Genomic DNA, 16,333 nt, shown 5'->3' with positions numbered 1-16,333 from the left:
AGGCTTGGCCTGGCTACCCTTCCCAACCCTTCTGGTTTGGGCTCCCCACGCATCATTGGCTACTTCAGAAATTCCACTCATGCATGTTAATTTTTCCTTTTTTTTAGGGTGTACTTGGGGGAAGGTGGGCTAAACTTGGGCACTTCATTCGCGGAGACTTGTTCAGTTGACGGTGTTAATACACTTTCTTGTTTGTTTTTCACTAAGAGACCCATCTTTTAGGAAGATGTGTATGCCGCCAGCATTTTTTAATGTAATTGTGGTCTACTGCAATGGTATTGCTGTAAATGTATACTGTGTGTCTTACTAAACTTAATAAAGAAAGTTTGAGAAAAACAAGAGGACCCTCCCTATATCAATGAAATTGCAGAATCCAGTGGAGAGGCAAAACTCTGTCCCACGTCTGATCAAAGTTGGCTGATCAAAGCATGAGTGACACAACTACCAAATTCCACATGGGACAGACCTGATGCCCTTCTGTGTGCAGAGGTCTTATAAGACTCTGTGAGACAGTTAAGGAGGCCTTTAAAATATTATTGTTGTTTTTTGTGTGGCTTCTCCTTGCTTTCCCCTCATTTAAAAAAAATATTTAGCAGTTCCAGAGCCTGAGACCCTCAAATTGATTATAAATCCTTGATTGATTCATTATTATTATTATTATTACGTTTTCATATGAAGCTGCTGTTTCTAAGCGTTGTGAATAACAGAAGTTACTATGACCTAATGTAATGGAAACCATATTATTTTTTTGTGCTAATGACTGACAGGTAGCAACAGGGGTAACCGTGTGGATCTCACCTTTTGCAACTACATCAAGAAATGGAATGAAGTGTCTGAGCAACAGATAATGGGCCTCCGAGGACCCTACGCACAAGGCTGCAGTTGTACGGTGAGTGTATTTACAGATTCGGATCCTAGGAAGATGAGCTCTAAGGGGCTGGCTGTGAGGGTTCCATCCTACAAACAGGATACAGCGAGAGTTGTATTATAAGTGAGCTTCACATCGCTGTCATTTGTTTTTAGGTCTCGCCTGAGCCAGCACATGCGCTGCTCTGGGGAGACTTTTCGTAAGTGGGCTTCAAAAAGCCGACCACAGCTTTTTGTGTGGCCTAAAGCGTGTGGTAACGATCACAGTTACGAGCCCAGGAGCCATCTGGCTTTCCTGTCTCATCATGGCTCATTAAGTGCATAGCTCGCGGGCACCCTTACAGCCCACGATCGCGATCACTTTTACTTTCACTGCCGCGCGGCCGCATTACTTTCACGGCCGCACGGCCAATGCTTGTTTAACTTTTAGCTCGAGGTGTGCGTTTTCATTTGTGTTCGGTTAGTGCATAACAAACTGACATTTAAAATATATGGTGAATACATTTCTGTTGAACTGCCTGCATGTGTTTCTTTTGGCTACTGTTGTTTCGGAAATTCTTGGAAGGAGAGGCTTGTGAATCATTTATGTCTTCAAGCCAATACAAAAGCCCTACGTGGCCTGTTACATCATCAGCTCTGTTGAAATAGGGGCAGGGCCAAAGAAAGCGGCACAGGTCTTAGGTGCACATAATGGGTGCATCAGAATACTCCAGTCCTGCTATCTGTTATTGGCAGTTTACCTCACCAATCATGATGCTCATCTTTACAAGTGGCTGGGTAACCGAAGTTACATGGTGCCATACATATTTCCTACTGCTCCAGGGGACGTGTGATCACTACCTTCGAGGTACACTTACAACTGGCCAGATGTCTGACTCTTCATCTCTGCTCGGTGTTTCTCCTTTCCTTCGGGTAACATGTTTCACAATGTGTAGTCATCTGCCCTCTTTATTGGTGCAGCTTGTTGGCGTGAGTCTGTTGTGTTTAGAGATTTGCACTGCTGGCACAAAACTTCAAGATACACACAAAACCTTGTAATTCCATAAAGACTGTCTTGGGTAGTGCAGACATTGTAATTCATGTACCACACAATTTCCTAATTATACTAATTACAGGGCAGATTCTTCCTATAATTGTATTCCAGTCCTCATTAGCGTGCCTTTGAATGCGCCGACATTCTGCCAGGCATGCAACATTCAAACTCTGTTAATTTGATGGGGGTGGGTTGGGCATGCCCTGCTGCAAGCTGGCTGTGTGTGTTTGAGTCTCGCATTAATAATCCAGCCTCTCCCAGCTCCAGGATGTCTTGCTGGCTTGCAGTTTCAACAATTCAGCAGCTCTTTAATCAATTAAAAAAGTAGCAGTAACCCAAGGGCAACACATATTGCCAAAGCTCCCAAGCAGATTTCATTGTTTATCACAACATTAACTTCCAACATAAAACGCTGTTGTGCCTCTGTGACCTCAGTTTATCAAAAATATGCCGGGAAGTTGGAATGTGCAATAAGAACAAAATGGCAGCCTTCGCCATGTGTCCTTAGTTTCATAGCTGACTGTTTTGTTTTGATTTGTTTACACTCATATAAATCCGCATGCACGCTGTTGCAGGCACTCACATACACCCGCAGTGACTGCTTTTCCTTTCCACGTACATTATTTGGCTTAACTGCTATAAGTGCAATATTCCATGATACATTTATATTACACCTCAAATTCAAGCAATAGGTCAGATCACAAGATCTTTAGGACTTGGGGACACACACACACAATGGTCTCCCTGATAAAAAACAACGGTGGGGAGAAGCAGCCATTTTGCTCTGCTGATCTCTGTCAGGCAGTGAGGATAGCAAAGTGATGAACAAAAACTATCCACTCAGACCAGCTATACCGCAGTCCTTGATACAATGTCTAACGCTGATATATATTGTCCCAAAAAAGAGGGGAAAAAATAACTTCTGAAAGCTCTTTTTCTGTTGGTCACATAAGGTTTGGCAACAGTTGTGCTGATAAGCCAGACATAACAAGCATTGGCATAGCCAATAGATCTCGCCTTTGGAACCTTATAAGTGCTTAGCCATGCAACAGTTGATGTTGTTGCACCAAGGATATTGTGCTGGATAACTAAACACTTATAAGGTCCCAAAGGCTTAGACCTATTGACTATGCCAATGCTTTTTAAATATTGTCAAATGCAAGAAGTTGAGGAGTTTAACAAAATAGCCCAAAAATACATAAACATTGCTTTTTACAGAAAAAAACTGAAAACCTAGCCATAGCTGGAAAATTCAGGTGCAGTGTAATAATTTGCAGTAAGAATCTAAAAAAACACATTTTGGCATGTAAAGTTCTAATGGGATAAACTTTGCAATTTCGTAAAGGTGAAAAGTTTATATGCTTCACAAAACTTCTCTGGCAGAATAATAAGTTTGAACATCAGTAATACTATTTCATTTATCATAATGTACTCTGGGAGGACTTTCACAAATATTTTTCTTCAAAAGTTTTACTTGGTGCTGATGACACTGTAAATTTTTTTAAATGCTATTTTGACCCTTCCCTGGCTCTGTGAACTGACCTGTTAGATATTATAGGCACCTGTAAGTAAATAGTTCATCCCTAGAATTTGAATTTGGCGGCTGCCTGTTCCACCCATTGTAGCTTGTTGCTTGGATATGAGTTTACCTTAAATGCATGAAAAGGCAAGAGGTGTTTGGCAAAATAGGAACAAGTTGGTTTAATTAAACGCTGTGGCTGTTAAAGCCTAGACAGGATGCTCAGTTTACAAAGTTCAGGCCACTGTTATATAAAGTTCATGAGATACAATAAAGCAATTTTCTACATTCCAAAAAAGCATCTCGGTCATAAATCAACAAATACTGGCATCTGATAAGGACACAGATGGCTCTCGACCTCAGGGAGAGCTGTTGTGGGCCAGTCTGTATGTGTTCAGATTGCTGGCATGAGGAGCGTGTGATCGCTACATGTGGTGTGCATTTCATTTCCTGATCGTTTGGTATTTCTATCTACATGTGGTATCTAGCTTTGTGGTATTCTGGGAAACACGAGCCCTCAGGCAAGCGTGTTCTACTTGGGACAAATTCCTCGGACCTGTTTGTGGTGCAGCTGTCTCTCTGTGGGATCGATCAGGGTTTTCCCTGGGCGCACGTTTGTTTTAAGGTTAAGAAAGACCACACCTGGTATTTAGTAGGCATGGGTGTGGGTCGTAGAGCTTGTCTAACAATGTATCTCTGACTCTGGGTTGATGAGGTCACCATCAGTGAATCCAACAGCATTATGTGAGTTCATTGGAACTCCTGAAAATAATATGACAGTCACTGGTATCATTTTTCTCAACATCCTTAGCATTGTGCACACTGTTGTCATAGCATACATTAACATTGTTCTTACAGGTTTGGACACGGTTATTTTTTCTTAAGTCCTAACCTACATCGGCATTGTTATTACTAGCAACAGTATTGTCATTTGAGTATGGATTATGACATACATTGATCTCATCATTGCTGGTGTTGGTGCTACTGTGCAGTGTAAAGATTATGACTTAAATTAACATTGCATTGAAGGGTACTGGCATGGTCGTGCAGGCACACTGTATGGCATACGTTGATATTGCGTTTATTGGTATTGACGTTGTCGGGCCTGCACACATTTAGTTAATCATTGACATTGTATTCACCCATTCCAACAAGATCAAAGGCCCAGACTGAAGATGGCTGAGCAAGATGTTGGTTTCAATATTGGTCTTGTGAGTCTATGCTAGAGTAGGTTGTGTGTGGAGATTTCAGCCAGCCCTTGATATCTGTACAGTCCAACTTGGCTGACATTTTTAAATAGGTAAGTGTAGTATTGTCTTCAGAATAAATCTAAATTATTGGCGTAATTATAATTATCTTCCTTTATTATCAACCCAAACATAGTACAAGCGTGGACTCAGCTCAGCAGTATCTACCCTAACATTCTACTCCAAGCCCATATAAGCACAGAACTTTAGAACAAAGAACAACAAGAGGATTCAACAGGTTAATTATATTCTGAATATTAATTACACATATACTATATAATTCCTTTACTTTTTTTAACAAGAATTGCTAAAGCAATGTGACGAAATAATAAAGTAAGAAAATATGACAATAAGTATAACAACAGACCAAACAAGAAAAAAACGAAAATCAATTGCATAAGATTTCATTAAATCATTTAGGTTTCTTAACAACTCTTCCACATGCAGTTTTTACATTGGATGAACATCCTGGTTCATCTTGACGCTCTTCTGAATTGGTTCATTCAACAAATTCTCTTCAGACTCATTGGCAACTACTTCCTTCTATCACTCATGAATCCTTCGACTTCCTTTTTCTTACCTACATTACCAACATGACTATGATCTCTATCATTCAACCACCAATAGTTAGTACGAGGTTTAACCACTACTTCCTGCCAATGCTAAGTGACTCATATGCCATACCTCAGCATTTTCCAAAACTACTGAGCTGTTTCTCACCTATGGGATTCTTTTAGGTTCACTAAACCTACTTCCTCTTTTAGCAACCTTTTTCACACTTGTGACATGCACCCACTGACCGAAACATAAATTTACTGGTCGTGCACCATGCTTAGCATCATAACTTGTTATGATTTTAAGACTTTGTTCAAGAGGATTTGATTTCCTTCATATCACATTCCACCATACCATGGTATTTCATCCTTTCTGGATTAGTTTCGGAGAAAGGAAATCTTCCTCTCATCAAGGAAAATGCACTTGACCCCAAGGAACTATGAGAAGTTACACTATAAGTCATATAATTTACTCACCTTCCCAAGATACAACAGGCTTGTTAGCAAGTTGTATAATACCTTTTATCACTTTACTCATTCTCTCCAAAATAATATTTCCACTTGGATGATAAACGGCAGTACATTTTTGCTTAATCCAAGCCACCCCAAGGTATTCTCACATCCCTTTAGAATTGAATTGTGTTAAATGATTTTTGAGGTATACAACGTTTACAACGCAACTTTTACAACGCACTACCATTACAACGAAACTTTTACAACGCAACATCCATTACAACGCACACTTTTACAACGCAGTAATTACAACGCATGACACTACAACGCACACCACTCAAACCTTCCCCCTCACAACCGCTATGCGATTCCCTCAACCACTTTTTCCTAGACAAAATCAGCAAAATTAAAATTAAAATCCCCCTCCCTTCGCCGACCTTTACGGACCCCTGCGGCCCACCGGCTATAGCGCATCTGAATTCAATCCCTCCCCTCTCGACCGATTCATTCTCCTCCATTCTCCCGCTGATTAAATCTGGTTCCCCGCTAGACCCCTGTCCTGCTTACATTTTGAAGCAGATTTACACCCACTGCCCCTCACCTCCCTTAGCGCTTCTTAACACCTCGCTGGCCCAGGGTATTGTTACCCCAGCACTCAAATCGGCAGTGATCGTTCCGATCTTAAAAAAACCTGGGGCGGATCCTACGGATCCAGCCAACTACCGCCCTATCTCCCTCTTGCCTTTTTTGGCAAAGGTATTGGAACGACACGCAGTAAAAACCTTGAGTGACTTTGTGGAAAGACATGGTGTTCTGGCCCCGAGACAGGCCGGCTTCCGCCCGGCCCACTCAACTGAGTCCGTAATAATATCTGTACTGGACAACCTACGACAAGGAATGGATACTAATCAACCTCAGGCTCTGATCCTCCTGGATCTTTCCGCCGCATTCGACACGGTGGACCATACCATCCTACTTTCACGTGTCGAGGCGGCAGGAATCGGAGGGACAGCCTTGTTATGGCTATCCTCTTTCTTGAGCGGTCGGACTCAGGCGGTTCGCTTGGGAGAGTTCTCAGCTGAATCTCTACCCATCCAGTGCGGGATCCCCCAAGGTTCCTCTTTGTCCCCCCTTTTATTCAACCTCTACATCGCCCCCCTCATTTTTGCTTTACAGCAACTGGAGGTCTCTGTGTACAACTACGCAGACGATCTCCAGCTCATTTTTTCCCTCTCGCCTTCCCTCGATTCAATGTCCAATGTTCAGTCCATCATGACTTTCATCCAGGACTGGATGAACTTCAACCACCTGAAACTCAATCCCGATAAAACGGAGTTGGTGTTAACAGGTGGTTGCTCCAGTCCCTGGTCCCCTTCTTTTTGGCCCCCTTCTTTAGGCTCCCCACCCATCCCTGTATCCTCCGTCAAAACTCTTGGGTTCAAGATTAACAATCAACTCTCCCTACACTCTCAAGTCTCCGCCGTGGTATCCTCAGCCTTCCTTTCCCTCAGGACAATACGTAGAGTCTCACGATTCTTTTCCCCCGACGCGCTCAAGCTAATACTTCTGGCCATGGTAACATCTCGCCTAGATTATGGCAATGCCATCTATCATGGCATGCCCGACTATCTCATGAGGCGTCTTCAACTGGTTCAAAACCAAGCCGCACGGCTGGTTTTTAACCTATCAAAACCTCACCATGTAACCCCCCTCCTTCTTTCCCTGCATTGGCTCCCTGTCCGGCAGCGTGCCTTATTCAAGCTCGGCTGCACCATCTTTAAAGCCCGGACAGGCTCTGCCCCTTCCTTCATTAATTCAGCCATTCAAAACTACATCCCATCAAGAGATCTTCGATCTTCCTCCCACCATCTCCTCGTGGTCCCCCGCTTCAAACGGAAGAAGTGGGGGGGTTCCAAGTTTGCGACCGCGGGCCCAGCTTTTTGGAATTCCCTTCCATCCTCTCTAAGAACCTGCACCCAGTACCCTATGTTCCGCAGAGACCTCAAGACCTTCCTCTTCACCCAAGCCTTTCCATCTTGATCGGTTACATTCCTGCACATTCCTGCTTTCCGAGTAGCAGTTGCCAGTCAGCGCCAAGAAACCGCCAGGTGTACGAGCGCTATACAAAACCCTTCAAACTCAAACCACTACAACGCATACCATTACAACGCAGTCATTACAATGCATACCATTACAATGCAAAATTTATCATCCAATACTTATCCTACTGTTGCACCCCCTGGAGTTAGAATAGTAATTTTAACCCCTACACTATCCAATATTTTCCCTACTGTTGCACCCCCTGGAGTTAGAATAGTAATTTTAACCCCTACACTATCCAACACTTACCTTATTTGCAATGTAATGTAATGCGTTGTAATGGTATGCGTTGTAAATGTAGTATGCGTTGTAGTGGAATGCGTTGTAAAGGTATTTTTTAAGAATTCGTTGTAATGGTCTGCGTTGTAAAAGTGTGCGTTGTAACGTCATACATCCGATTTTTGAGAATGGATGCAGGAAATACTTCACGTAAAAATACATTATCTAGGAATTCAGTTACTGTTTTCGTGTCAATTTCATCCATCACACTTAATTCACATCATCTTGAAAACATGTCAATGATCACTAAGATATATTTAATGCTGCAATCCTCCCAATTAACTGGTAAATTTTGGGAACTTACGATACCTAAGGAGGGTTGAAAGTATTTTGAGATATGTCTGCCATTACACAAGATCTTACAACTTTCTCAACATCACTATCAACTCCAGGCCACTAATACTGATGTTTACCCTTCTTTTTGTATGTGATATGCCTGAATGACCACGTTTGTTTCTAAACAACCTGGGGGAAATGATCGGTTCTGCCCTTAATAGTAAATCATCTGAAATGGTTAATTCACCCCTTACTTTCCAAAATCCTCTTAGTTCATCTCAAAAGCATTTCATGTCTGAATTACTCCACCCTTTAATTACTTTGGATTTGACTTCTGTCAAAGTAGTGTCTTCTTCATCAGCATTTAACTATTCACCATGGGTTATGCTATCATAATTTATTCACTTGGAAAACATTGGCGACAGAAAAATCATTCCACAAACTAATGTCTGTTAAAGGCAAAGCCGGTCTGCTAAGAAAATCCACAGTGAAATTGTTTGCTCCGCGAACATACTGAATGTAAAATAGGCAATCCTGTAACCTGATTGAGAACCTGGAAATTCTAGCTGTTGCTCTGGTTGAACCATCATGGGTTAATAATTTGATAAGAGGTTTATGGGCAGTTCGTATAACAAATTTCTTACCCTCCAAATCTTTCCCAAAATTTTTCTATTGACCACACCATTGCTAATGCTTCTTTTTCAATAACCGATTATTTCTCCTCCGTAAGTGTGAGTGATCTGGAAGCAAAAGCAATCATTACCTCTTGTTTTTCGTCATTTTACTGGCTAAGTACAGCATCTAAACCCTTGCAACTAGCTTCAGTGGTAAACATGGTTTATCCTTTAGGATTAAAACCCTGCAAATTAGGTGCTTTGCTGATAGCATCTTTAATATTGCTAAAGGCTTGCTACTCATCTGACCACTCAAAGCTGAACTTGTTCTTCAGCAAATTTCCAATGGTATTGATTTCTGAAAATGTATTCATACATTTTTAACAAAATTCTGCTACAACCAAGAATGACTTTAAGTCATCCTTATATTTGGGAGCTGGGGCATCTACTATTGCCTTAGCAAGTTTCTCCTTTGGTTTGATTCCTGAGCCACTAACATCGTGACCTAAATAAGTTACATTTCTTTCAGCAAATTTGCACTTTGAAATGTCTGCAGTGAGACCTTTTTTGAATAAGAACGTACAATACTTTCCTTAATACTTCGTATGCTCCTGGAAATTGTGTCCCATGACTAGGATATCATCCTGGAAAAACACAATCCCTGGCATATCCCCAAAAACCTGCAACATGAGTCTCTGAAAGACTACAGCCATGGAAGCTAACCCAAAAAGCATGCAGCGGAATGGAAAGCAACCAAATGGGGTGCAGAAGGCTGTCATATGTCAATGGCAATATTTCATCAATTTTTGGCAACAGGAATTGATCTACCACTATGCTGTCATTGAGGCTTCTGAGGTCTACAAATAGGCACATTTTTCCATTAGCACGTCTTGCAATCACTTAGGGAGAAATCCACTTGGATGCCTCAATGGGTTCTATAATGCCAAACTCTTCTAATTTTATGAGTTCCTTTTTAACTCATCTTTTATAATTAGGGAATATTATGAACTTTGTGTATTATTGGTACTGCCTTCCTTTCAACTTTAACACAATGAGTAAAATCCATTAGTTTGCTTAGCTTACCACTGAATGCATTGGGAATTCATTAAGGACCCAATTATTAGTGTTCTCCCATTCACACGCAACAAGAACCTGTTCTGCACTTTTAGGGTCAAGAATGATATGTGATGCCTTTTGATATTTCCACCAGAATCAGATGGAACATCAGCAGCAACATAAAATTTGCATGTGGCTCTGCGATTCTTGTGCTCAAAAACAAGTTATCTAACATGTCTATTTTATCACCATTAAACCTGTCTGGAAGAACATCGGTTGGTTCAAGATGTGAGCCAATAATGCCCACAAATTTACTTTACCAAACATTACTCGCAATAATTGTAAAAGGAGAACCAGAATCTGCAGCAACCTTCAAAGAAATTCCTCCAAATTTAATTGTACACATTGGTTTGTGTCTGTTAGAATCTTTGATATTGAGAACAACACTCTTCTATTTTATTGTCTTTATAAGGATGACCCTGAGCAAAATCATTTGAATGGTCATCAGAAGAATTAGTCAGTTTCAGTGAGACAAGAAACCCTTGTGTTTTTCTTTTCCTTCTTTCTGCAAACGTTCGCAAAGTGACCTTTTACACCACATTCCGAGCATTTTGCTGACTTGGCTGGACATTTGTCAGACCTAGCATTGTACGCTTTACTACCACAGCAGTAACAAGAAAAGGTTGCATGTTCAATTTGCTGGTCTTTAGTCATGGGTTTCATCACATTTTTTTGGTTAGATATGTTTCTTGCATAAGTTCTCTTTTCTTTTCTTCCCCCTGAAATATTGTCAATAATAGGAGAATCTTTCTGCACAGAAATTGCTTTAGAGCTCCTCTCCGACAACTCTGCCTTTATTAATAGGGCTATCATGTCTTTTAAACGGATGTATGATGTTACAACGCAGGCTATTACAACGCCTGCCTTTACAACGCGGTTTTTACATCGCATACCATTACAACGCATAGCACTTTTGGGTGTTGGATAGTGAATAGTTTAATTTACTATTCCAACTCCAGTCCCCGTGGACACTAGGGAAGGTTATTGGATAGTAAATTAACCTATTCCCTATCCTAGAGCGCCCCCCAGTGCAATGCATTGTAATAGTTTGCGTTGTAATGACCGCGTTGTAATGGTAGTGCGTTGTAAAAGTTTTGTTGTAAGTGATGTTTACCCTTTTAAACTAAAGTCACCCTCAATCAACAGTCTATCTTGAAATCCTTGTTTTTGGTACAAACAACAATTTGGACATGAATTAAGCCATCATGCAGTACTCAAAATTTGCACATAGCTGCTATCATTTTAAGAGCAGAAACATACTCTTCAATTGATCCACATTGTTGTTGCTTCCTTTTAAAGAAAGCACATCTTGTAACTGCAATGAATACAGTGGGTGAATAATGTTTATTTTAATGCAATTCATACAGTAGGTGAATAATATTTGTCGAAATCTATAATGGCACACTTATAAACATCTATATCACCAGCCCTTTCTGGTTTTTGCATTTGGTTTTAAACTCTAAGGCCTTCAGGATCTAAGCAATGCAAAATAATTTCAGGAGTTAAAATACTACCATTATCTTCCAAAGTAGTAATGTAGTTTAAAGAATATTCTTTCCACTTTATGATGGGATTACCATGGTTGGTTAAAAATTATTTGGGCGTGTTCACAGTAATGCTCACATTAGTATTTGCCAAGTTTGTGGTGGGTACACTAGCATTGGTATCCATGCTGTATATAGTGAAGGAGGAAATGACAGTGAAGCAGAAATAAATAGAAAATAAAGAAATAGCTCCTGCATGTGTGATAAATTGTCAATTTTATCGAAAAGTTATCGAGTTTGAGGAGACTCTAACTCGATAACTTCAATTATACTGAAGAACTTTCATGAGGAAATGAGATCAACACGGTGTTGCGGAACTATTGGTTGTGCTTCCTTGTTCAGTGTAAATTCAAGATGGCGACTTGCACAGTGGAAGCCTGCCTGGAGTTTTGCTGCTGCTTTGAATCTCGCAGAGTGGGAGTGTACTGAGTTCTGCTTGAAGAGGAATAAGAGTTTTAAAAGTATACAAAGCCGTTAAAGGTGGCCGAGAAACACCGACAATCTTGGGAGGCTTAAAAGAAAATTACTACCAACAACCTCAGATAATGCGAGGGGAAGCGTAGGCCTCCGATGAATTAGATATCCTTGGAATCGTAGAAGGAATTTCCAAATTTTGTTATATAAGTAGAAACCGGCAGCAAGCTGGAATGAGCTAAAATTCAATCCAATGAAAGGCATACAGACATGGGTTTAGGGGCTGATAACATCATGTCCATGTAGTATCATCTTCTGAATAAATCCAAATTCTTGTAGTAATTATAATTATATTCCTTTATTATCAACCTGAGCAGAGCACAAGTGTGGCATCAGCTCAGCAGCATCTGCCCTAACATTCTACTCCAAACCAATATAAACACAGAACTTTATAACAAAGAACAATAAGAGAATTCTACATGTTAATTATATTCTGAATATTAATTACACATATACTACTGTAAGGGTGCTTTATTTGCACTTATGTGAATTTGGCTCCATACGTAGCCAATGTGTTTTCCTGTGACAGCCTGTTTCTAGGCCAGCTTTCCCTGCTAGTGCATTGTGCACTTCTTGTAGGCTTTAGACAGAGCTTGCGGACATCAATGACCAGGAGGATGGATCGACTGGTGTCCGCAGAGGGTCTTGCAGAATACCTCCACCTTGATATATCATCGCTCCCAGCCATTCGAGGCTGACATCGATGACCAGGAGGATGGGTTAAAAGGGGCTGGCAAATGGCAAGATTGTGCCTGGTTCTGTGAGCTGTCTGCTGATCTTCATAATTCAAATGACAAAAGAACAGTGATAGTTGAGAATCCTAGGATTCTCTGTAGTTTTTTCAGAATGTTTGTGCACAACTTGTTTCGATGACCCTCCTAGTTTTCTGGCTACACTTCTATCCCTTGAATGGTATAAACGTGGATGCCATGTTTGATGCTGCAGCCGTGGAGCTGACATTTGCCCAAAATAGCTTGAGCTCTTTCTCCATCCAGCAGTCAAGACCCTTCAGCACTCTCCCAGCAATTATAATGCCATTGAGGTTCACTAACAAGTGCAGTTAATACATCCATTGTCTACTCCCTGAGTCACTGAAACATTGCCAAATCCCCAGATAGGCGTTGAGGCGTTTGTCACGACTCGTGTAGGCACATACAAAACTGTTTTCTTCCAATACTCATTCTCCCTTGGGATTCTGATAATAAACACTCCTCAGATCCAGAAAACTAGTGAATTCCACTAGGTTGTTGAGTGTGTTTGTTTGTCTTGGCGTCTCTACATGGTCACCACCAAACGTTTTGCCTTCACCCCTCCAATTTTTCTTAAAATAGTTTTTGCTAGCCTTAGTACTCAGTGCACTTTAACACTGCAAACCAGTGCTAAAGTACTTGTACTCACACCCTACAAACTGGCGAAATTGGTTTATTCAGAGGCATATTTAATTCATGTTTAAGACCCTAGTAAATGGGTAAACCATATACATGGGGTGTATAAAATAAATGCTACTAGTGAACTTGCAGCAATTATTGTGCCACTCGCTTAAATAGCCTTTTAAAACTTGTCTGAGGTCTGCCTTTGCAGCCTGTATGCAACTGCCAATTCGATTTAGTATAACAACTACCTTGCCAAGCCTTAAACTTCCCTTTTATTATAGATAGGTCACCACTGAGGTGAGGCCCTACATAGCCGAAAGGGCAAGGTGCATTGTGACTAAAAGGTTGGGCGTGTACTTTTCAGTTTTACATATCCTGGTAGTGAATAAATCCTAGAATGGCATTTGGTTGCCCATTTACATTTAACAAGTGCTAACATTTGATTGGGAAAAGGTCTGAAATGCATGTTTATGTCTAAAAAATGGTATTTAATTTAAAATCTTCCTTAATGATAAAGTCAGATTTTAAGCCACAATTTTGGAAATGCCACTTTTTTACAGTTGTCTGCACCCTGTTCCTGGGTCACATGGCTGGGTGAAGTCGGCATTTTGACTTCGTAAATTGGTCCCAGACCGCCACACAATAGAGGGATTACATGTGCCTTAATGGACAATCTCTGCCAGGATTGGGGTGGGCGGAGCAGGAAACAGCCCTACTGGCAGTTCAATAGGCTGCACCCTGCCTTCACACAAAGGACTTCACACTAGCTCCTTGTTCCTGCAATCAGGCTGCAGCCAGGGCAGGAGAGGTAGGAAACTTCCAGCACTTCAAAGGAAATCTCTAATAACTTCTTCTACTTCAACAAAGGCACCAGGTATGAAAATAGGACCCTCAGGCCCACTGTTTAGTTTAATTTCTGGACCAGCAGAAGGACTCTCATAGTTCTTCCTGCTGTTGTGGCCTACTGTGCACTTCAGAAGACTACTTTGCTGCACCTGGAAGGACTGCTTAGCTGCCTAAAGCCAGCCTCGAACCCTCAGGGGCTGACCTGATGCCTGAGACTGTTCCACTGCTTGAACCCACAACAATTAGAGTGACTCCAAGAGCTAGTAATCTGGCCTCCTGATTAGACCCTCAGGGACAGAAAAGAGTCCAAGCATCTTGGACTTGCACCTGAACCCAGTCCTGACCTTCCAAGTGGTTGCTCTCCAGCCCTAACCCCATGGGGGGTGGTGCTAATCGTGCCCAGATACCCAAAATCCAAAATTGGGAACTTATATTAGCCGAAAAGGTGCTCTGTGAACCGATAGGAGACTGGAAGCTGCCTGCTCCTCAATCTGCCTAAGGTGCATGGCTTGTCTGCCTTTCTTTGCGCAGTTCCCACTATGTTTTTCTCCGCAGCAGCAAATCCAGTTTATCTGTCCTACGCAGAAGGGGTACTTGGCCTTGTGGAACACCCGCAGCTGCAGCTTGCCACTTCGTCCTGCTCAAGATTTTCAAATTCCAAAAAAGAGACTAAGTTATATCAGTACATATCTTCACGGCGACTTTGTCCAGCGCCTCCCCAATGATGCGTCCTCCTCCTTCTCAGACACTGCCTGCAACCTTATCTCAAGTATCTTTACCTTCTCAGACAATTTAAAAAAAAATGTCTTCTAAGTTTGAAGGTAAGTGCGCAATCTGCTTCCTGATCTGACCGGCACTCCATCTCAGTTGGACGTATTCTTTTAATTTTGCTCTGGTCTCCTGCGACTAGATGTCCATGTTGACTCTTTGATCTTTTAGGCGCTATTCTTTCCCTTGAATTTTAAAACTTCATCACTACAGTTCTGCTGAATGGGTTTTTGGCATTTTAAATATACTCTATTTGTCTAAATTGGTGTGGGATTTTTCTTGTGGTGGTGCTTTCTCTTTATTGCTGTTGGTGTGCCGCATAAATAATTTACACATTGCCTCCAAGTTAAGCCTAACTGCTTTTGTGCCAAGCAAACGGAGAGTTATGCGTAGATTCATATAGTCACTTTTGTGGTTCACATTGACAGGGATTGTGGCTGTTGCTAGAGCAGGGTTAACACCCCTCGAAATCAACAACTGAATTTCTCAGAGTGTTGTTTAAAAGAGACGTGTTTATGTTATGTTACCAGATTCTTAGAGAAATCTAAATACCAAATAGGTGTCCTAGCACTAGACAAAGGACCTTCAAAAGAATCAGTGATAAGTATCTGTTTTGAGCAGAGCCAAGTTTTTAACTCCTTGCAAAAGCATAGGCGATCATGCGATTCATGCAATGTGGCTCGAAATGAGTCCAACAATTTGGCAGCAATGATGGAAAAAGACTGACCTCGACAGTGCGGAGTTTCGCCAGCAAGTGAGGCTTGTTACATGCTGCAAAATTAGTACGAGCTGCATCAAACGACACGCCAGAGTGCGCAGCTTCCTTGCTGCTGCTCGAGTAGATTTTCTATTTGAGTGGCACCTTTCTCAGTGCAAACACCTGCCACCACCCCATTGCCAAAAATCTCACCGAGTGCGGTTCTAGGGCATACAAATTGCACTAGTAGAAGCAAATTCTCGCTTGCCAACTTAACGTTGGGGATCTGCTCACAAGACAAATTTATTCAACATGGTGGTTTGTGGAGTTTTAACTGAACTCTATGTTACACGCGTACCACGGAGGGGCCACACTCCTCCAACTCTGACTGCAGAGCAGAATTTATCAACCACCCCTAATATGTACACCGAACACATACTAGCATGAAGTGAGAAACTTTTACTTAGATAAAGCCCACGTTATGTATATTTTTTCAAAAAAACTGTGAAAAAATATCTAGCAAACAGTTTTGATGTCTAGCCAGATCAAAAGTACATCCACCCAACTTGAGAA

At 41.4% G+C, this 16,333-nt stretch overlaps 1 protein-coding gene across 1 annotated transcript in view; it reads left to right on the top strand.

The window, feature by feature from the left end:
* The window catches only part of LOC144785895 (metalloproteinase inhibitor 4-like), a 75,540-nt gene that overhangs the window by 53,018 nt on the left and 6,189 nt on the right, over positions 1-16,333 (top strand). The window contains exon 5 of the mRNA XM_078664765.1: positions 768-889. Coding sequence (XP_078520891.1) covers positions 768-889 — 122 coding nt within the window. The remainder of the gene's footprint in view (positions 1-767; positions 890-16,333) is intronic.

This window comes from Lissotriton helveticus, chromosome 10 (assembly GCF_964261635.1).
Source record: "Lissotriton helveticus chromosome 10, aLisHel1.1, whole genome shotgun sequence".
In the NCBI taxonomy this organism is placed as follows: domain Eukaryota; kingdom Metazoa; phylum Chordata; class Amphibia; order Caudata; family Salamandridae; genus Lissotriton; species Lissotriton helveticus.
Note: the sequence above shows the minus strand (reverse complement) of the source record. Positions and strands in the feature narration are given on the sequence as shown.